At 42.8% G+C, this 21463-nt stretch overlaps 1 protein-coding gene across 1 annotated transcript; it reads left to right on the forward strand.

Moving 5' to 3' along the window:
* The first annotated feature begins 3609 nt into the window (after positions 1-3609).
* LOC124502928 (probable cystatin-15) lies at positions 3610-7748 on the forward strand. The gene is made up of 3 exons (XM_047067576.1): positions 3610-3809; positions 6663-6773; positions 7519-7748. The coding sequence occupies exons 1-3, from the start codon at positions 3615-3617 to the stop codon at positions 7597-7599; spliced, it is 387 nt and encodes a 128-aa protein (XP_046923532.1). The 5' UTR covers positions 3610-3614; the 3' UTR covers positions 7600-7748.
* Positions 7749-21463: the final 13715 nt, after the last annotated feature.

Consider the following 21463-nt stretch of genomic DNA (forward strand, 5'->3'; position numbering starts at 1 on the left):
GGGAGCACCTGGGGGCATGACTGGGACTGAGAGGCAGTGGCAATGACACTTGGAGGAATCCTTCAGAATGGAGGGGTTAGGGATTATCTTACCCACTTTTAGATTTTTAGGGGGTCTAATTTAACTGTGGTCCAAAGTCTGTCCCTTTCTTGCTGATGTATTCCCAAGATGAGGCTATAAGCACTCTGGGCAGCTTCACTGGGCACAGCATAAAGATGATGGTCTGAGTCAGGTTTGGTCCTTTGACCAACCTGTGTATAGAATTTCTGGCATCTCCCCACAATATGATAGGGGCAAATACAAACAAACAAGGTGTGGTCAGCACAGCCAGCATAATACCTGACCTTGGCTTGACATCACTCAGGTTCATAGTGGTCTAGCCATTCATTGCTCAGGGGCTGTGCTGGCTAGGACACTCAGAGCCTCTCTGAGCACTAATTGGTGCTGCTCACAGGTGCCCCTCATAGGTGAACACCTTTACCTTTGCTCCCATTTCACACTGGGAAGGCCTGGAATCTTGTTCTTTTCAATTATGCTGTGCTTTGAGCTCAGATACACCTTATGTGCACCTGGGGGCTTTGCAAATGTCCCTGTATTAGTGCCATGTCTCCCAGCAGACCCAGCCACTGGGTTATTTTAAACCCTGCACAGGGGCACCTGGGTGGCTCAAATGGTTAAGCATCCAACTTTGGCTCAGGTTATAGTCTCATGGTTCATGAGTTCAAGCCCTGCATTGGGCTCTGTGTTGACATCACGAACCTTCGTGATGTCCAAAGGAGACTTCTTTGGATTTTGTCTCCCTCTCTCTGTCTCTGTCTGTCTGTCTGTCTCTCTCTCTCAAAAATAAATAAATAAATAAACAAAAAAAAATAAGTCTTGCACTGATGATTCTAATGAGCTTCCTATTGGACACAAAGGTGTGAGTGCAGGTTTGTGATTCTGACTGTGGCCTCCTGTAGCTCTCAAAAAGTATGGGACTAGAAACATAGCCATTTGAGAACTGAAGGTCACAGCTTTGCTTGAATATGAAAGTTACAACAGTTCTATCCTTGGGCCACCTCTTCTTATGGCCTCCAGATTGGTAAAGCCACACCCAGGTCTAGAAGAACAATCAAACCCTGATCCAATAACTGACAGACCCCACCAGGAAAAATCAGAAAATATATACAAAAATTTAAGAATACATTGATTTTTGATTATTGTTCAGAGTTTAGCTAAACTATTCCAGAGTACTGCTGCCTTGGCATCCACTTTGTGTGGCCAAAGAGACTGAAGATTCCTAAAAGTGACACTAACCTTTCATATAAGCACAAGCATGTGCCCTAGAGTCAAAAGCAAATGGGAATATCGGAAGTGACTTCCCGTACAGCCCTTGTGAGCAACAGTCTCCCCTGCCTCCAGAGCCTCCCCTTTGTGTGCCATTACATAAGACCCTTATGAGGTTTACCAGGACCCTGCTCTTAAGAGTTGAATTGATCAATCTGGCCCTATCCTAAGAACCCCAAAGCATTCTACCCAGTAAAGCCATGTGCTCCAGATCTTTTGGCTCCATCTGTATTGTGCCTTGACCTCCCCATGTGGCCGCTTCATCTTGCTGAGTGCCTCCCCTAGGACCTGTGAGTGATAGTCATCTATTTCAACTTCTCCCATGGTCCCTTGCTGAACTGTGATTTACCATGCCTTACTCTGTGCTCCCCTTTGGTGTTATTTTGACAAATTAATAACAATTATATAGAACATTCACCACCAACTAACAACATATATTCTTCAGCTAAAAGAATACTGATCCAAATTGAACATATTCTTATCCATAAAGCAAATCTCAATGAATTTGAAAGAATTGATATTATATGGAATAATTTCTCTGGCTGCAGTGGTGTTAAGATTGAAATAAAGGAGAAAAATGGTTGTTGAGTCAGTAATCCACCTTTAAATAACACATGGGCTGGAGAAGTAATCTCATTTCTGATTAGGGTATATTATCAAAGGAAATGATTAAAATTTATGATGTGACAAGTATGTATGGTGATGCTGGGGTTCAGCTTCAAGGAAAGCAATGGTTCAGACAGGCACATGCTGAAGATGGACGCTAGGATGACTGATGATCATAGTCTCTCTCTCAAGAATGCGAGGAAGTTATCACAAAAAAGCATAGTCAAAGGAAAGAAGAAATAAATTAATAGAAAGGGTCAATAAATCCAACAGCTGTCCATTCACAGGCCTCATGAAATCCCTGAACCCCATTAAGAGAGTTCTAGAAGTGAGGCAGTGACAACCCACGTTAGTAATGTAAAGGGGCCTTGTTATAAATCCTGCAGTTCTCAAAAGGTTACACTGGCCACTCTAGTCATCCTGCTGCCAGGAGTAGGGAGGAAGAACCAGTGTCGGGGCCCTGAGCTCCTCGGGGGAGGAAACACTCAGACTCAGACATACTTGGAGGTAGGTTTTAGAGCCCTTGTGATGATTGTCCTTAGATGCCCATACCTCCAGCCATATACTGATGTGCAAAAGGGAAGGTGTTTACAAGAGTGTCTGTCATTTTGGCCACACTCCCATCTCTTCCTGGGGTAGCGGGTAGCCCCAGTGTGTACTTATGGCCTGTCCCCACAGCTGTGGCCTTGGCCCTGTACCCTTTCTGGGATCATCATCAATGTGTTTTTGTCTATTTCCTCCATGCCCAAGTGGAAAAATCCTTCCCTTGCATAGTGTCCTCATACATGTGGGCAGCATGTTGTACTTTCCCAGTCTGCTCACTCCCACTGCTTTGTATGAAGTCAGGCAAGTACAATTAGTACCTCTCCTATGCGATAAGCCTGACAACAATGACATGGCAAAAGCCATGGGATGTCAAAGTTTCAGAGCTGTGTGGAAATGCATGTGGGCTGGGGCTGAGCCAGGTCTGCCCTTCCCAGCTCCTGACCCATGTCCATGGCTACCATCCAGCAGAGACCTGCTCTGGTCTAGTATACCCCCCTTGTCCTGGGCATTCTCTCCACCCATCCCAGGACATTAGAAATCTCTCTCCCCACTGCCAAGTACAGTCAGACCTCATGGCAAGTAGGTAAGTAGGTGCCAGAGGTGATGGAAAGGATGGTACCCCAGCCCCAGTGGTGGCCCTTCCCTGTACCCTCCTGATGCCCCCAGGGGTAATAGGCAGCAGCCATGGTCAGAGGTAGACCTGGCTTTTACCTCAAATCCCCAGGACTCAGGGCCTACCAGTGTTCCTAAGTGTTCCTGTGACTTGCCAGTTGTAGGATACACTGCCATGAGAGGAAGAGAGGTGGCTTCAAGACCCCCAATCAGGGCCTATTTGGGCTGGGCTGGGGCAGGGGGATGTAGCCCTGCAAACAGAGCATCTTTCATGTGTGTCCCTGTGTCCAAGGCTTATGGAACAAAGGGTTGGAGATTGAGAGCTTCTGCTCTGCCTTCTGTTTGTAAAGATGGGAGGGACAAGGCAGGCAGTGAAGGGGAGGAGCTGGACAGAGCACTGGCCAATGGCCAGGGACTCCTTGGGGTAGAGCTGTGTGGGATGCAGAGCTGCAGAGGGTGGGCCCATACCAGCTGTTACCCTGCCATCTGTGTGCTGCTGGCCTCCAGGGCTGACACCAGACAGCATGCTCCTGAAGGCACCTTTGCTTCTGGGGCTCATTACACTGGTGTCTCATGTCTGTAGTTCTGACTTTGTGGACATTAGTAGGACAGCAAATCACTTTGCCCTGTGTGTGGAGTTTGCAGTGTTCCATTTCAACCAAGTCTATCCAGATGAGTATGCATACAAATTGCTGTGGGTACGGCGAAGCCAGCGCAAGGTAAGTGGTGTATCCTCCCTCCCTGTGGCTCCATATTCACCTAGAGACCACACTTAGGAGGGGCGAGTCCTGGATCCACAGGGAAGAGCATTCCTAAATGCCCAGATCTGTTTTTGTCTGTTGTATCATCATTTTAATTTGGCAAATATTGGTAAAAAAACACAAGTTCTTATTAGAAGTGTTCCAGGTTTCCAATTTGTTTTCCTCATGAGTGAGGCCCCTGAATAACAAAGGGGAGAAGGAAAGAGGTGAGCAGAAAGTACTGAAGACAGAGATCCAGCTGCGGAGTGAAAGAGGGAAGAACAGGGGCTGATGAGGCAGCTGAGAGAAGCTAGAGTGGAACAAACAAGAAACACTAAGAAAAGTGGTAGATGGGAAACAAAATCCTAAGAAGGAAAGGCATGACAGCAGTTGAGCTGTGAGTCTCCTGTATGAAGCACTGTGGGTCCAAGCCTGGGTGGGAGATAGCAGAGACGACAGGCAGGGATGTGTTCTCATGTGACTGTTATGCTGGTGAGGACAGGCCAACAGCCCCCAAGTTCATAAGTGAAATAGTGGAAAGCTGGGGCAAGAGCTGCACGTGTGGGGGCCCAGGGCTGAGGGGAGGTGAGAGGTATGGGGAGTGGTCAGGGAAGGCATCTAAATGACGGGTACTCCTGGAAGGACCCAGTCACATGGAGGGTAGGGATAAGGAGGGCAGGCAGCTGTGGAGAGGACCCTAGAGGAACAAGCAACAAGTGTCCCTGGGGATGGCCTGAAATTCCAGGGACTGGATTTGCTATGAAAGAGGTTCACAGAGGCAGGAGTGCAGTGGGAAGTGGGACTAGAGGCACCTTCAGGGCCCCAGGTGAAGACTTGGGATGTTATCCTTGGAGTTCTGGAGACCTATGGAAGGGGCTCTCTCAGAGTCTCCACAGCCACTGGGATGTAGTGGTCACTGGGAAATGGAAGAAGTGCTGGCTTCTGTATCTGTTGGAGGTTGATGTGGAGTGCATTGGTATGAGGGTGTGAAAGAGGCTCAAGGACGGACCCTGGGTGTTTTCCCAGAACACATGGGTGTGCAGTGATTCTATCAACTGAAAAGACACAGCAGGTTTGGAGGAGACACAAATAGATCTGGGAATTTAGGATTCCTGAAACAGCCCAGGCAGAAGAAGGTCTTGTGTTATAGAGCCTTAAAAGTGAGAAAGAGGTTGGGTCTGATAGAAATGTGTCATTAGTTTCTGTTGGGAAAACCGTTCCCACTGCTGTTTATTCTTACCATTTTGCGCTCTCTTTGGACAGAATACATACTGCTGTCCAGAACTCATTCTGTCCATGCCCAGATTCTGGTCCCTGCATGAACTGTCCTGAGCCAGGATAGCCTACCATGCCAGCAGGGCTCTGATGGAGAGGATCTCACCTCTTCACCACATTCCTGAAGACAGCCCATGCACACAGCCCACCAGATTCCTTCAGTCTTTCCCATTTCCTTACCCTCCACCTCTTTCTTAGACAGCGTCCAGCCCTGGACACCTGGAGGCTGCAGGAGCTCCTTGGGCATAGAGACCACAGTTGCTGCTTCAGCCCCTGTGCCCTGTCCCAGCTCAGGGTCTGGTGAACATGCAAGTGGGGCTGGTGGTGCATGAGTGTGTGTGTGTGTGTGTGTGTGTGTGTGTGTGAGTGTGTGTGTGTGTGTGTGTGTGTGTGTTGGTGGTGTGTGTCATGTTGATGGTACATGTCTAGGTATGAGTGGGTATCATGTGTCAGCTGTAAGAACTGAGTCTCAAATGAAGTTAGCTTTCTAGACAATTCCAAATCAGTCCACTGAGAGGCAGAATCCTCCTTATGATGAATTCTGACTATATTTCTATGTTTGAGTTCTTCCTCTTTTTTTTTTTTTTTACTTAAAAATTTTAATGTTTATTTTTGAGAGAGAGAGAGAGACAGGGAGAGAGAGAGAGAGAGAGAGAGAACAAGTGGGAGTGGGAGACAGAGAGTGAGACAGAGATACAGAATCCCAAGCAGGCTCCAGGCTCTGAACTGGCAGCACAGAGCCCAACACAGGGCTCAAACCCATGAAGTGGGAGATCATGACCTGAGCTGAAGTTGGACACTTAACTGACTGAGCCAACCAGGTGCTCCTGTTTGAGTTCTTCTTGTGCTTTTGTGGATTTATTTCTATTTAACAAAATAAAATAATAACTTCTAATAATTCCTGATAAAAGCCTAACAAACACATGGAACAACACTGCTTTGTAAATATCCACCTTAATGAACGTTAGCAAGAAGAGCCTTTCTGTATAGCCAGTTCCCACATGAAGAGAGGCAGAGCATTCCCAGCCCCCAGGACCCTCTATGTCCCCATCTAAATGCTGTCCCAAAAGGAATGGCAAGCTCTGATGGCTGATCAGTGGACTAACACACCTGTTATCCTACTGTCCAGAGAAGGACTCACTGGTGTGCTCACATTGTGTCTGGCTGATGCTGTGTAGGTGTCCAATGAGAGATGGGTGGTGCTGTCAGTGTTGCTGCAGACCATGCAGGCTCCTTGCTGTTCAGTCTTCCATCCTGTGCATTCATGGTGCTGTGAATGTGACTAAAAGCTACAGGTCGTCAGGAAGAATGCTACAGGGAAGATTCTAGTGCATGTACATATGGACATCTTCTTATAAGAAAAAAGGGAAAATGAAGAGGAAAAGGTGAAATAAAAAATCAATTAAAATTAGAAAAATAAGAGTCATTACACATACATATGTCCTTATTCATTTACATATGCACATTCACAGTTTTTGCCTGTTTTCCTTATGGTTTTCTGTTTTTCTCATTAATGCAAAGTATTTCACTGCAGTTTCTACAATTTGTTCTTAACAGCAGTTTACTTTGATATATTTAATGGAGTTGGAGTTGGGCCAAACCATTTGCTCAAAACAGGATGAAGACCTGGAAAACTGTCCCTTACAAGAAGGCCCGAGAGAGAAAAAGGTTTGAGAATATGATGAACATTCACATAAAGGAGGGTTGATGGGAGGAGGCTTAGGGAAATTGTCAGGGATGGTCATGGGCCAGAATGAGAGTCTGGCTCCTCTCTCCCCAGGTCCCAGGGCTTCCCATTGAAGGGGGATGTGGTCATTCCAGGCAGACAAGAGCTGCTCCTAGAAGGGCAGCGAGCTGAGCCCTGTACTTACAGCTGGCCTCTATAGTAGCCTTCTTGTGTTATCATCTATGAGCTGATCTTATTCAGGAGACTTGGACCCCAGGCATGAGCCTCAGTCAGGATGATGCTCAGCCAGGATGGGTGCTTATCTCGGTACTCCCATCCCAGACTTGGGGGTAGCATCCTTTCAGGGTAGGTTTGCAGCTGCTGCTGAGTGTTGGCAGCACTAGATGGACCACCTCCTGGGCAGTCTGCTGGCTCCCTAAGAACTCAGGGGGGCGGGGGCGGGTGCTTAAGGCAGCATAATCTGCACTGACAAGACTCTGAAAGGGCAGGTAATGGTCCCACCACATGCCCTCTCAGGAACCCTTGTTCCACATGTGCAGATTCAGCAACCCTTGCCCATCATTCTGGTGGAATCTTAAGCTCCTCAAATCCTACCCCAGGTCACTGTTTGTTTTTGCTTTTCATCTTTTGTAGTTTTTCATGCACCTTGAACTCCTATTCAGTCCTTCATGCTAAATGTTCTCCATGTGTGAAACTGTTCTAATCTCATAATTACTTTTTTTTTAGGTGGATTGCACCTTTGTTGTGGATATCAGACCATGGCTTTCCCAGTTCTCCCTCCTGAACAGCACCTGTGTGCAGAAATAGGCTGGGAACGGGGCCCTGGCTCCTCACACAAAAGATCCTTTTCCTCCAGAGAGCAACAACCAGTCTGTATGTAGTCCCAGGTCTGTTCAGCACCAGGAGAATTAAAGGCATCTCAGAGCACTTTTTGGGTCCCTGTCAGTTTTGCACTTTCCTGGATCATTTTTATTTTATAAATGTTGCTGCTGTGACAAGAAGTACAGAATTGATCATCCTTATTATTCTTACATTGGCTGTTGGTGCACAGTGTTGAGTCAATCAGACTCCCCAACTCATGGGAGGCTACCCTCGTGGTTCTTGCAGGGCCCCCACTGGTTGGTTGGTATATTTATTCATTCAGTCATCCATTAATATAACCATCCATCCGTCCATCCATCCATCCATCTGTCCATGTATCCATTTATTCACTCATTCTCCAATCTCTCCAATCATCTATTCCACTCAAAAGGAATACAGACAATTTTGTGAGGGAACATCCACCTGTATCTTCTTTATTTCAGCTCTGGGGGAAGGCTCACAACGGGGTGGTCCTTCTGAAGAGGGGCCATATCTCATCACAGGGATTGGAGGTGGGTGAATGAAGCTGACAAAAGGCTTGCCCTTCTTGGACACCCATCAGGGCATCTGCACATAAGCCTCACTGACACATAATTAGATCTCCAAAGCCTCTGATGATAGCTCAGAACACAATAGCTCCAGTCTCTATGTCTCACCTGCTCCCTGAGGCCTGTAACCCCCTCCCAGCACAGGCTGACCTCCATGGCTGTCAATGCCAATCACTACTTCTGGGACAGCCACTGTGGTTACAGACACCCAACCTGATGAGTAAGTCTGTCTTCTGAGATACTCATGGGGATGGCCTGGAGGGGCAGAGTAAAGAGAGTGTGGGAGCACCTGGGGGAATGACTGGGACAGAGAGGAAGTAACAATACTGCTTGGAGGAATACTTCAGAATGGAGGGGCTGAGCATCTTTCTTCCTTCTTCCTGGGTTTCTAAGGACTCTGATTTGAGTGGCTCCTTGTTGAAAGTCTGCCTGTTTCCTGGCCCATCTATTTTTATGAAATGGTCATAGGGATGATGTGACAGAATTTTCCAAGACAATTTTGGACAGTTCCATTGGGTATAGCACAAAAATAGTGGTCTGGTTCAGCTTTGGTTCTTTGACACATCTGTGTATAAAGTTTGTGACCTCTCCCACACCTTGGTTGGGACATACACAAACTTACAAGGGTAAGTCTGTGTGGCCAACAGATAATAGGTCACTACTACCCATCCTTGCTTGAGAGTACTCAGGTTCTGAGGAATTGTGGCTTCACCTGAGGAAGGCCTAGTGTCCTGTTCTTTCTCACTATGTCTGTTGTGTCTTCTGATCCATGAAAACCCCTTAATTTTACAAACCCCTTTAATTTTACAAATCTCCTAGAGATCAGGCCATACCCACCCTCTCTACTAAAGAAGAATCTTTGTGAACCAAAATCAGAAATACATACAGTCTCCAGGTGATTGGCACTGTGGCCACAGTTGGAAAATAGTTATCTAAGGAACTGAAATATTTAGAAATGTGTGAAATGTAGCTAGTGTATTTTGTTTGTGACCTATGTCTTTCCTCTGGTTCATGCTTTCATAGAATATAGAATTAAAAACATGGCCCCATTCACTCAACTCATGTTCACAGGTCATGGTTTGTGCAAGAGTCTTTGGCAAGGTGGGTAAATGTGCCTGCCACCATTGCCTTTGATGAGAACACATTAGTAACTTTTGAATGATACAGCATTATCTAAGGTGAGTCAGCACCAGGAGCAGCTTGTCCTGTGTCAATGTGTCTTAGAGAGACCTCTCCAGATCCAGCCCAGTCATTCATTGTCCCAAAATCAGTAGGGAGTAAAAATATACTTGAAAGTTACAATATAATCACCCATATAGAAACACTGACATGCATTTCAGAAATTCTCTATTTCCACAAACCCAGAATGTTTTATGGGATTTACTGGTTTGAAGGAGCAGAGGTCTTTGAAATATATCTGTGAGACCCCTTCTGAAATGGGGGCTTAAACCAAAATCTCAGCACTGAATTCTCTGGGGAAGCTTCAAAGTGAAAAGGGAGGAGGTGAAAGAGAAATAGGGGAACGATGTTCCCTGCAAGGTTGATGTCATGAAATTTAATGAGATGATCTCTGTTAACTCTCACCACCAGCACCCTTCCCCATTTCCCTGCCAGGGCCCTGGCAGCTAGTCTCATGATTCTCTACTGTGCTTTTCCTAAACTGAGCTCACAGATTGAATCTAGTTCTTTTTACCCATGTTAACTCTTTGATTTCCAAATGCAAAGATCCATAGACATTATCAAAGAAACAAAGGCTCAGAAATACATGTAACTAGTCATTTGTTATCTCCTTTTTGTGATGCTTTCCAAATATTATTGTCAAAGCAAAATCATATACCACAGAAACTGCTGCTGTTTATAAGCTTTCCTTTCCTCTCTTAGGAAGCTACATTGTCAGCCCAGGAATAGCATCAGCGAATCAAAACCAACAAATCAATGTCCTGAAGCATCATATTTGTTAGGCTGAGCACCTCACCTCTGTCTCCAACTGCCCTAGACACAGGTGCCATTCCTCAGCCTCTGCCCTATGTCTTCCCAGCGTGCTCATAAAGCTGGTATGACCTCTCCTTCCTCTCCAGTCTCCTGGTCATACCCACTTTCAGAATTTACTCTTTAGATAATGACATCTATTATCTCTGAAACTGTCTATCTATATTTTATGTAGACCTGTCCTATGGTTACATCGTATGCATTGCTGTCAGATCAAGGTAAAATATTTTCCAAATCATGCAAAGCCTCAATTAGTTCCACATGTTTAAAACACAGAATGTCCATCACTCAGTCAAAAGCAATCATAAAAAAGACAAGACTTGATGGGTAAATCAAGAGCAAAATTCAATAATAGAAACAAAACTGAAAATATACCTAGACAGTGTAGTTGTCAGATATGGGGCTTTAATGTGTCCAAGATGAATAGGTTCAGGGGAGAAAGATGGGTAGTACCAGCAAAGAAGTAGAAGCTACCAAAAAAGAATAAAAGGAAAGTTCTAGAACTGAAAAATATAGTAATGGAAATGAATAATGCAATAGGCAGGTTAACCTCAGATTCAGAGCAGCTACATGAGAGTTAGACAGCAGGGAGGCAGACTTGAGCAGATACAAGATGGGAAGCATGAGAAAGGCAAGGTGAGATCTCCCTCATAGAGGAAGAAACAGACCATGGGACAGAAGCAATATTGCTGATTCATAGGGGTACACGTACCCAATATTTATAACTGTGCTTTCAACAATAGCCAAATTATGGAAAGACACTAAGTATCCACCAACTGATGAATGGATAAAGATGTGGTTTATATATACAATGAAATACTACTTGGAAATAAGAAAGATTGAAATCCTGCCATTTGCCGTAAGGTGGATGAAACTAGAAGGTATTATGCTAAGTGAAATGTCAGTCGGAGAAAAATATCATGTTTTCACTCATATGTGGAACTTGAGAAACTTAACAGAAGACATGAGGGAAGGGAAGGGGAAAAATAGTTACAGAGACGGAGGGAGGCAAACTATAACAGACTCTTAAATACAGAGAACAAACTGGGGGCTGATGGGGGGTGGCAAGGGAGAGGGGAAAATGGGTGATGGACATTGAGGAGGGCAGTTGTTGGGATGAGCACTGGGTGTTGTATGTAAGAGATGAATCACGGGAAACTACCCCCAAAACGAAGAGCACACTGTATACACTGTATGTTAGCCAACTTGTATTATACTGAATACATATACAGCCAAATTACATTTAAAAAAGAAAAAAATATATAAAGCTTGAGTTCTCTAGAACTGACCAAAGACATCAAGCCATTGATTTAAGCAATGTTATAAACCCAAGCAGGGTATAATAAAAGAAACCCATAACTGAGAATAAAAGAGTTCAAAGTCAAATTTAAGGAGAAAAAATCTTAAAATCAGCCAGAGGTAAAAATATCTCTTATTTTCAAACAAACCATTATCGGCTTTCAGCTGAGCTCAGGAAACAACGAAATGTCAGAAGATGCCATGCACGTGCTAACTGCTGGAGGAAATTAATTATGGACCTAGAATCCCTCAGCCAGCAAAAACCTCTCTCAAAAATGTATACAAAATCAAGTTATTTTAAACAAGCAAAATGGAGTGTAGTTGTTGCCAGTAAAATTGGTCTAAAATAAACACTGGAGGGAATTCTCTGGGAAGAAGGAAAAACAAGTCCAGATGGAAAAATAGTATGGCAGGAAGAAAGGAAGAACACTCAAAAGGAACAATATGTAAACAAATGTAGGTGATATATTGACTGTAAGAAATAATATTGTATTGGATATTGTTAAATACATATAGAATTAGTATACATGAAAATAGCACAAAGGTGGAACAGGAATCAATGCGACTAGGATGATGTATATGCACTGGAAACCTTAATTAAAAGTTAGTTGACTGCTGGAAAAGTACAAGAAGGCAAAACAAAAAGGAAATGCTTCTAAACATGAACACAGAGATTTTGGAAAAATGAGAATGGATTAAAATATACTATGTCAACACTAACCAAAAAAATGTCAGTATAACAGTACTAAGATTCCATAAGCCCTAAGACAAGAGACAGCAGTTGAAATAAAGGTGGCCAGTTTACTGATGGAAATGTTTATCTACTAGGAATATGTAACAACTCTAAATATGTAGGCACCTGTCTCAGAATACCCAAAGCACAAACAGAAAGAATAAAAAGGGGAGATAATCAAATCCACCATCATAGAGAGATGACACAAAACACACCCCACAGGGGCTGATAAAACTCAGTGGGCATAGTACATCAGCCATGTTCTAAAGTTCCTATAGAGATGTACCAACTTGTCCTTTTTGACTTACACTGAACATCACTTACACACTGATCATGCATACATGCTCTTTTCAAGTGCATATGAAACATTTCCAGAATTGATCAATTGTGTATCACAAAGTAAGTCTCAACAAAATTCACAGGCCTGACACTATGCAGATCATTTAATAACCACGGTGAAATTAATGTGGAAATCAATATGAAAATGCAAGAGACTTCCAGAGATCAGAAGAAGCTTCCCTTGTTTCTGTGGACCCTTCCCATCCTCTCTGCTGGCTCTCTCCTCAAAGTGACCCAGAGATCAAGGGGGATGGATTTGGAGGATTTGTTGCCTACAGAGAAACTTCTGAGGGGATCCCCTCTGAGGAGACTGGATCCAGGCCAAACTCCTAGAAGTAACTTTTCAGGCTGCAGGTAATTATAAAGGCTCCACCTGGAAGGCTTCATGATAGAAGTTGGCCTCAAGTACCAGCCCTTGTCTTTGATGAGAACTGCAGGCAAGGGCTCACATGCCCCTCCAACCCACAGGGAAGGTGCTCCACCAAGATACTGCTTTGGGGGACCTCCTAATGGAAAAGGGGCACTTGACACTTTTCTTCACTCAGACTCAGTTCTCAATACTTTCTGACTCCTAGCCCTTCCTCCTCACCCTCTCAAGAACTTGGGAGTCCTCTCTGGCTTGCTTGCTTCCTATTCACTCACTAATTTGTCTTTTTCCCCACACCTACTCTAGTCCCCTTCCCCTATTCTTAGGCAACCATTCTCATGCCTTTTACGTGTACATTCGCATCGGTATTTTTGAAGAGTGGGTAGTATTGTTTTGTGTCCAAAATAGTTATTTAATTGGGTTGTACGATATATTTTCTTTTGAATTTGACTTTTTCCTTTAACATTGTCTTTTATAAGATCCATTCTTGGGGCACCTGGGTGGCTCAGTCGCTTAAGTGACTGACTCTTGATATTGGCTCAGGTCATGATCTCAGGGTTCCTGAGATCAAGACCCGCACCAGGCTCTGCGCTTACAACGTCGAGTCAGCTTGGGTTTCTCTCTTCCCCCCTCTCTCTACCCCTACCCCTTCCTCTCAAAATTAAGAAATACACATTTAAAAATAAATAAACGATCCACTCTTCTTTCTCTGTATACATCCAGGCTAGCTTCCAGACCTGAGTCATACTTTACCCACCTTTCTCCACTTCCAGAGAGCTTCTGAGTTTCCTATCAAATTTGCTGTAGTGAATGTCTTCTTTTAGGTCATTTATGGATATGCTGAGAAATTCCTTGGATTGGTACTCAGGAACAGACTTGCTGCATCTTGGGCTTTGCAAACCCTCAATTTACCCTCCAGAATGGAGGTGCCAGTCCTCATGCTCCCCAGCAGCTCAGGAGCTCACTTGTGCCCCCCTGATCAGTCTCATCAAGCTTTCTCATTTTTGATAGCCTAGTAAGTGAAAAGGATCAACCCATTTCACTGGTGATACCTATTTTCACTTCTTTGGTTACCAGTGGGTTTGAATATATTTTGATAGGCTCAGTCTGAGATTTCCCCTCAGACAATGCCTAACTCATAACAGTAGCTCATTTTTTAGTCTCAGATTTGTCAAATGTCTTTGACTTTTTTTAATGGTATCTTTTGTGAAACAGACATGCTAAATTTTGTGAGTTTTAACCTGGAGTGTGGCATTTCATACTACAGATTATTAATGTATTTTCAGGCCTTTTCACCTCTGCTTGTTTGGGGCCTTCTTGATCTATCTAATTTTTGTCTTCTTATCTGTCAGGTAAAAAGCTGACCACTTACTTGTTTTCCCCTGCAGCTGTCTCATTTCTTGCTAGGTTTGTGTTAGGTTGTGCTAGGCCTATCGATATTTTCATGACTGTATCTTCTTGTTCTATTTCTTATTTTGTCCATTTTTGTTCCTATATTAGTTTTTCTATACCCCGTTACAAATAACCACACATTTAGCAGCTTAAAACAATACCCATTTATTACCTTACAGTGTCTGTGGGTCAGACTTATCTGGGTCCTCTGTTCAGGGTCTCTGCAGACTGCATCAAAGTGTTGGCCAAGACTGCGGACTCATCTGAGAAGGGGTCCTCCTCCAAGTTTATGTGGTAGTTGGCAGAATTCAGTTCCTGTGTTTGTAGGTCTGAGACTCTCAGCCATTAGAGGCTGCTATCCTCTGTTAACATGGCCTTCTGCTCAACATGTCCATTTGCTTTTTCAAGGCCAACAGGCAAGTGTCTCTGCTTCTTCTTGTCTCTTACTTCTAGATAATTTTTTGTTTTAAAACAGCTTTCATGAGATATAATTCACAGGCCATACAATTCTCTCATTTAACATGTGCAATCCAGTGGCTTTTCCTACATTCGCAAAGTTTTGCATCCATCACCAGAATCAATCTTAGAATATGTTCATCAATGCAAAAAAGAAATGCCATACTCCTTAGGTATTACCCTCCAGTTCCCAATCTCCCTCTGCCCCAGGCCTATCAGCAACTAGCTTTCTGTCTGCATAGATTTGCCAACTCTGGACATTTCACCTAAATGGAATCATACAATATAATGATTCAGCATCTTTCACTTAACATAATGTTTCCAAGATTCTTTCATGCTGTAGTATGTAATCAGTACTTCATCCCTTTTTATTGCCTAGTAATATTCTATTGTGTGGATATGCCACATTACATTTTATTCATTTTTTACGTGATGGACATGTGGGTTGTTTCTACCCTTAATCAATCATGAGTAATGGTGCTGTGTATACATTTTTGCATGGACATAATTTTTCTCTTGGGTATATACCTAGAAGTAGTAGGGCTGGAACATATGGTAATTCTATTCTTTAATCATTTGAAGAATTGCCAGTCTGTTTTCCAAGTGGTTGTGCCACTTTACATTCCACTAGGAGTGTATGAGGGTTACAATTTCTCCACATCCTTACTAATACTTGAAATAATCCATCCTTTTTATTCTAATTATCCCAGTGGTGTGAAGTGAGCTCATTGTGGCTTTGATTTGCATCTCCCCAATGGTTCATAAAGTTGAACGTCTTTTCATGTGTTTATTGGACATTTGCATATATTCTTTGAAGAAATTTCCATTTAGATATTTTGCCCATATTTTAATTGGGTTATTTGCCTTTGTATTATTGATTTGTGGTAGTTTTAAAAAATATATTCTAGATTCAGATCTCTTAAGTCATATGTGATATTCAAAATTTTCTGCCATTATGTGGATTGTCTTCACTTTCTTGGTAGTGGCTCTTGAAATACAAAAGTTTTCCATTTTGATTATGTCCTTTTATCCATTTTTTTGGGTGTTTGTGCATTTGGTATTGTTTCAGAAAGGATTGCCTAATCAAAAGTCACAAAGAGAGGCACCGGGGTGGCTCAGTCAGTTGGGCTCACTCTTGATTTTGGTTCAGGTCATGATACCAGGGTCATGGGATCCAGCCCTGTGTCTGGCTCCACATCCAATCTACTTGGGTTTCACTCTCTCTCTCTGCCCCTGTCCCCTGCGTGCATGCTCTTTCTCTCTCAAACAAACAAAAAAAGGTTTTAATTTAAAAAAAAGGTCTTAAAGATGTATACCAATATTTTCTTTAAACGTTTTTACATTTAGGTCTTTAATCCATTCTTAGTTAATTTTTATATATGGTGTGAAGTAGAGTCCAACTTCATTCTTCATGTGAATATTGAGTTGCCCCAATATTGTTGAAAAAATATCGTATTTTCCTATTAAATTGTCTTGGGTCCCACGTCTAAAGCCAATGGCTGTAAAAATTAACTGCATATCCATCCTTATGCTAGGACTGAATTTTTAGGATTGCTGTAGCTTTGGAGTAAAATTTGAGATTGGAAAGAGTGAGTTCTCGAAGTTTGTCCTGTTTTTGCAACTTTTTTTGTCTGGTTTGGGTTCCTTGCATTTTATGGATAATGGGCCCATAGAGTTCTTTACCATCCTGAAAATGAGACTCTTCTCTAGATCCTCTTTTAAAGGACTCATTTGATTGGGTCAGCTCTACCCATAATTTCCCCTTGTATTATCTTAAAGGTCAATGACTAAAGATCTTAATTACTTCTACAAAATGTCTTCCTCTTTGCTATATAACATACCCTCATCACAGGAATGGTATCTCACATGTTTACATGTTCTACCCACAATCAATGGTAGGGAAGTATACAGAGTGTATATACCGGGGGTATACCTTGGGGGTCATCTTAGAGTTCTGCTTACCATAGTCTGACTTTTTTTTTGCCTTAAGCTTTATTTTGTCATTTTTTTTTAAAGACTGATGCTCTAATTTTCTTTTTGCTTCATATTTGCCTATTTTTTCTGTCCTTTTTATCTTTTCTGTGCCTTCTTGTCTTAAGTGTATCTTTTGTAGATACCATGCTGTGGGTCTTTTTTAAAAAAATGTAATCTGTGAATTTCAACATTTTATTTAATGAACTACTTTTATTACTATTATACTACATGTCTTCTCTGCCATTTTAAACACTTCTCTTTTATTGAATATTCTAATTTTATGTTTTTGCCCTCTTAATCTAATTTTCAATGGGTAAATTGAAGTTTCTTCTGCTAGTTCCATTTTGGTTTTGTTCTTTTGATTATTGCCCACTTAACTTCAAAGCCGTTTTCATGCTTATTTACTCCTGTGGCTCCCAGTTCCTGCCAAGGTGGTGAACTACCAGAGGCTATTTGGTCCTTCCCAGGATCAATGCTAGAAAGACTATAGAAATGAGAGAAACTGAGATTCCTGTAAAGTAGCAAAGCATAAGAAAACAAAAACCATGTGCGACTCCTGTGGAGGCTACAGGTTTACTCTTGTTTTATGGTAATCATTATTTACCTTTTCACCATAGAAATTGGCAGCAACCTCCAGGGCTGCAGGTACCAGGGCTGTGGGGTCAAAATAAGACAAGCTTCCCTCCTGAAAGAAGAGCTGGTGAAAACCAGTGGGGTCAAGGTCTGCTTCCAGGAAGCTATGTAGCTCATTTCAAATCTGTGGTGCTATAAAGGGATTAAGACTGGTGGGGATGTTGGCTTGGGGTGAATGTATTCTGCATGTAGGATTTTGCAAATGCAATTGAGAACCTTGAAATGGGGAGATTATCCTGGAATATATGGGTAGACCAGTGTAACCACAAAGGTCCTTGTAATGGGGGAGGCAGGAAGCTCAGAATCATAGAGACAGAGATATGAAAATGGAAGTAGCAGAGGAGATAGATGAGAGAGAGAGAGAGAGAGAGAGAGAAGTTGACAGAGAGAGGTTTGAAGATGCTTCATGGAGGAGGAGACAGTGAACCAAAGGATATAGGCAGCCTCTGAGCTGGAAAAGAGAAGGAAATGCATTTCCCTATAGAGTCTCCAGAAGGAATGCAGACCTGCCTGTACTTTGATTTCAGCCCAGTGAAAAGTGTTCTGGACTTCTGACCTCCAGAACTGTAGAACAATAAATCTGTGTTGTTTTAAGTTGCTCAGTTTGTGGTAATTTGTTACAGCAGCAACAGGAAACTGAAACAGGTGGATTTTATTTTAGGGTGTCTGCCTCCTCTGAAGGTTGCTTCATCACAATTGAAAGGTGAATTCTTCACTTCAGGGATTGCTTAGTGGAGTGGCACAAAGCAGGTGATAGACAAGGCCTCTAGGGTACCTGGACCTTCATGCTCTGGGATGCATCACCTTTCCTTTCCTTAAGTTCACCAAATTTAAAGTCCTAATCCAGGTCACCATTCCAGACAGAGATGCTGGCACATCTCAAGGGAATGTGAACTTTCTGGCCAAAATAAATAAAAACCTGAGGACTACAATAATTAGGCTAAACCAAATAAAACCACTGTTTTTATAGATCAATATCAGCCAAATATTAGCAATTCCTTGTGGTTCAACTAAATAAGAGTGATTAAACTATTGGCCATGGACCAAATTTGGCTCATTGCCTGTTTTTTTCTTTAAGTTTTATTTATTTGTTTCTGAAAAAGAGACAGAGAGGGAGGAGAGACAGAGAGAGAGAGAGCAGGAAAGGAGTAGAGAGAGGGATAGAGAATCCCAAGCAGGCCCCACACTGTCAGTGCAGAGCCTGACATTGGGCTCAAACTCACAAACTGTGAGATCATGACCTGAGCTGAAATCAAGAGTTGGATGGTTAACTGACTGAGCCACCCAGGCACCGCCCCCACCACTGCATGTTTTTATAAATAGTTTTATTGGAACAGAAATATTTATTTATTGGAACAGAGGCATACTGCCTCTGGTGGCTATCAGGCTACAATGGCTCAGTTAAGAAATTCTTAGAGACTGCATAAAATATTTTCTATTTGCCTCTTTAGAGAAAAAGTTTTCTGGTCCTTGCTCTATAATATACCATTTGAAGCAGAATTGTCAGACAAGATTGCTGAAAAATTTTAAACAAGCAAGATAAAATGATTAAGAAGGTAAAGAAAGGTTTTTGTAATCTGAAAAAAAAATGGGCAAGCATTTATTTAAAAAAAAAAGAACCATGTGGAAATAGTAGATATAAAAAAAAAAAACAAACCAAGGGGTGGATAGGTAAAGCAGGGAAACAGGATATTAAGAGGGACACATATAAGAGAGAAATGAATCACGAGGTGGACAAGCTAGCTGGGAAATGCTCTCAGGAGGCAGCAGGAGATGATAACAAAATAATAAAGAGAAAAATGAACTGATGCAAAGGAGAGAAGTAAAAGTGACAACTGCAACAGTGGGAACATAGAAATCCCAAAGGAAACAAAAATAAAAAGTTAGAAATATTTGAAGGAAGAATGGAGACACATTGTCCAAAATTAAAAGGAAGACAAAATACCTCAGGTATAAAGGCTTTATATCAATCAGCTACAGCTGCAGCCTGAAAATCTCAGTAGCCTATAGCAAAGCATTTACTCCTCCCTCACAAGTATGCAGAATCACAAAAACAGCTTGACTATGTTCAGAGAAGCCCAGAATTAAAATTATCTAGGTAATATCAACATTATGATGGTGTGTGTGTGTGTGTGTGTGCGCGTATACTTGTGAGACCAAAGGGTTATGAGAGTTAGAGGCATGATCTTTTACAAAATCAACAACTGTAACTATATATTTCTCTAAAACCTACCCTAGAAATACTGCCTTAATTGTGTGGATTTTAGTGTGTATTATTCTGCTGTTTGCAAAGACATGCTGTGTACTAACTTACTCCTTACCATCATAGCTAACCACAGCAAGTGTCTAGTACACAGTGCATGGGTCTCAGGGCTGACTGCAGCTTGGCTGATTGTTGTCAAGCCTATTCACAGGGTTGCATGTTCACTTGAGCCTGTCTTTTCTAATAAGCCCCACAGATATTCCCCCCACCACATCCCATTGGGGTCAGTGTTGTGGCTGGACTGGCCTTTCTGGTACCATTATGACAGAGGGACACACCTCAGCAAAATCATCAGGGAACTATGAATAACAAGTTTTATTACTCACAAGTCCTGGAGGGCACGTGACACACCTGGTGGCCACACAGCAAGGTCTCAGAGAGACAGAGAGGGAGAGAGAGAGAACACGCACAGACCTGGGGCTCCACCTTCATTACAGGCTGAGGGAGAGGTATTCAGGGTTTCATGGGTTCACTCTTTATTAACAAATTTAAAGCAAAACAGGGGAGGTGGAGGGGCACCTGGCTGGCTCAGCTGGAAGAGCATGTGACTCTTGATCTTGGCATTGTGAATTCTAGATTACTTAATAAATTTAAAAAAAACTTTAAAAAAAGGAACGGGAAATGGAGCATGGGAAGGGAGAAGTGGGGTCATTCACATGGTCATGTATCGAGGTCACTCAAGGCTCTCTGAAAGAAGGACCTTCATGGTGGGGTGGCCTGCTTCCTTATCTAGTTGTTTGCTAGTGGTTGTGTCTATAGCTGGCAGTGTTTATTTGAGATAGATGTCTTTGGAATGGATGCCTTGGCAACCAAAACTCAAGACAGGCACTCACATTACAATCAATAAGCTTAATGTCAGGCACTTATACTACCTGGTCTAGGAGGTGTGGTGGTGTGGCTCCACTTAAGGATGATGCAGCTGGGCTTGCTTTCATGTGGGTTCTGAACATTGTTCTGGGGCCTGGACTGGGTGTTCCTACATGACATATTCTCAGTCTATGTCCTAGGGCACCCCCTTACCTTGGAAAATGACCTGAGGACAAGTGGATAAAGGCAGTACGTCTTCACATCTCACTATAATCCTGACACATGGTCACTTCTGCCTCCACTGCACAGGCCTAAACCAGCCATATGCCCAAATCCACCACAATGGATGGAGAAATAGATTCAATCCACTGTAGGGGGAGGTCCTGAGAAGGCAATGGGTGCAGATGAACCTTTCTTAAACAGGAAGGCTTGGAGGACTTCAGTGATGACTCAGTCTGTGACACTTGGTTATATAATGCTAAATGAACAAATCTCAGTCCCAGGAGTCTTACATACACTGTGGTAGTTTTCTTTTACAAAGTACAAACCCAAGCAAAACTAGGCATGTCAGGTGTGCAAATAAAGGCAGGGATGATAAATATGAAATTCAGGTAAGGGTCACTTTGGGGGACACTGGGTATTGTGTATTAAAAAAGGAGCACATATTTTCAGATATTGATAACATCCTAGCTCTTGGTTTGGTCGATGGGTCGTGGGCTTTTCATTGCCTCATACAGCCACACATGGACCAATGCCAGGTGTGTCATGAACAAAGGAAAACATCATGTTTAAGCAAACTCTGGACAACTCCAGTTCATAAGCAAAGAAAAAGACAAGCAAACAAAAAACTCAAATGCACCATAGAGGCAGAGAAAGTCAAACAAGTGTTTTGGATTTGGTTATTAATTAGGAAATGACTGATGGGCATTTAGTGGAGTTACTCTAGCAGCCAAGACTCAGTGGGCCCTGGTGTGGTGGGACTCCCTGTGCCAGAGACCCTCTGAAGTGGA

This window comes from Lynx rufus, unplaced genomic scaffold, assembly GCF_022079265.1.
Source record: "Lynx rufus isolate CCGP_SWC_20201006 ecotype Redwood Valley unplaced genomic scaffold, mLynRuf1.p SCAF_8, whole genome shotgun sequence".
Lineage (NCBI taxonomy): Eukaryota > Metazoa > Chordata > Mammalia > Carnivora > Felidae > Lynx > Lynx rufus.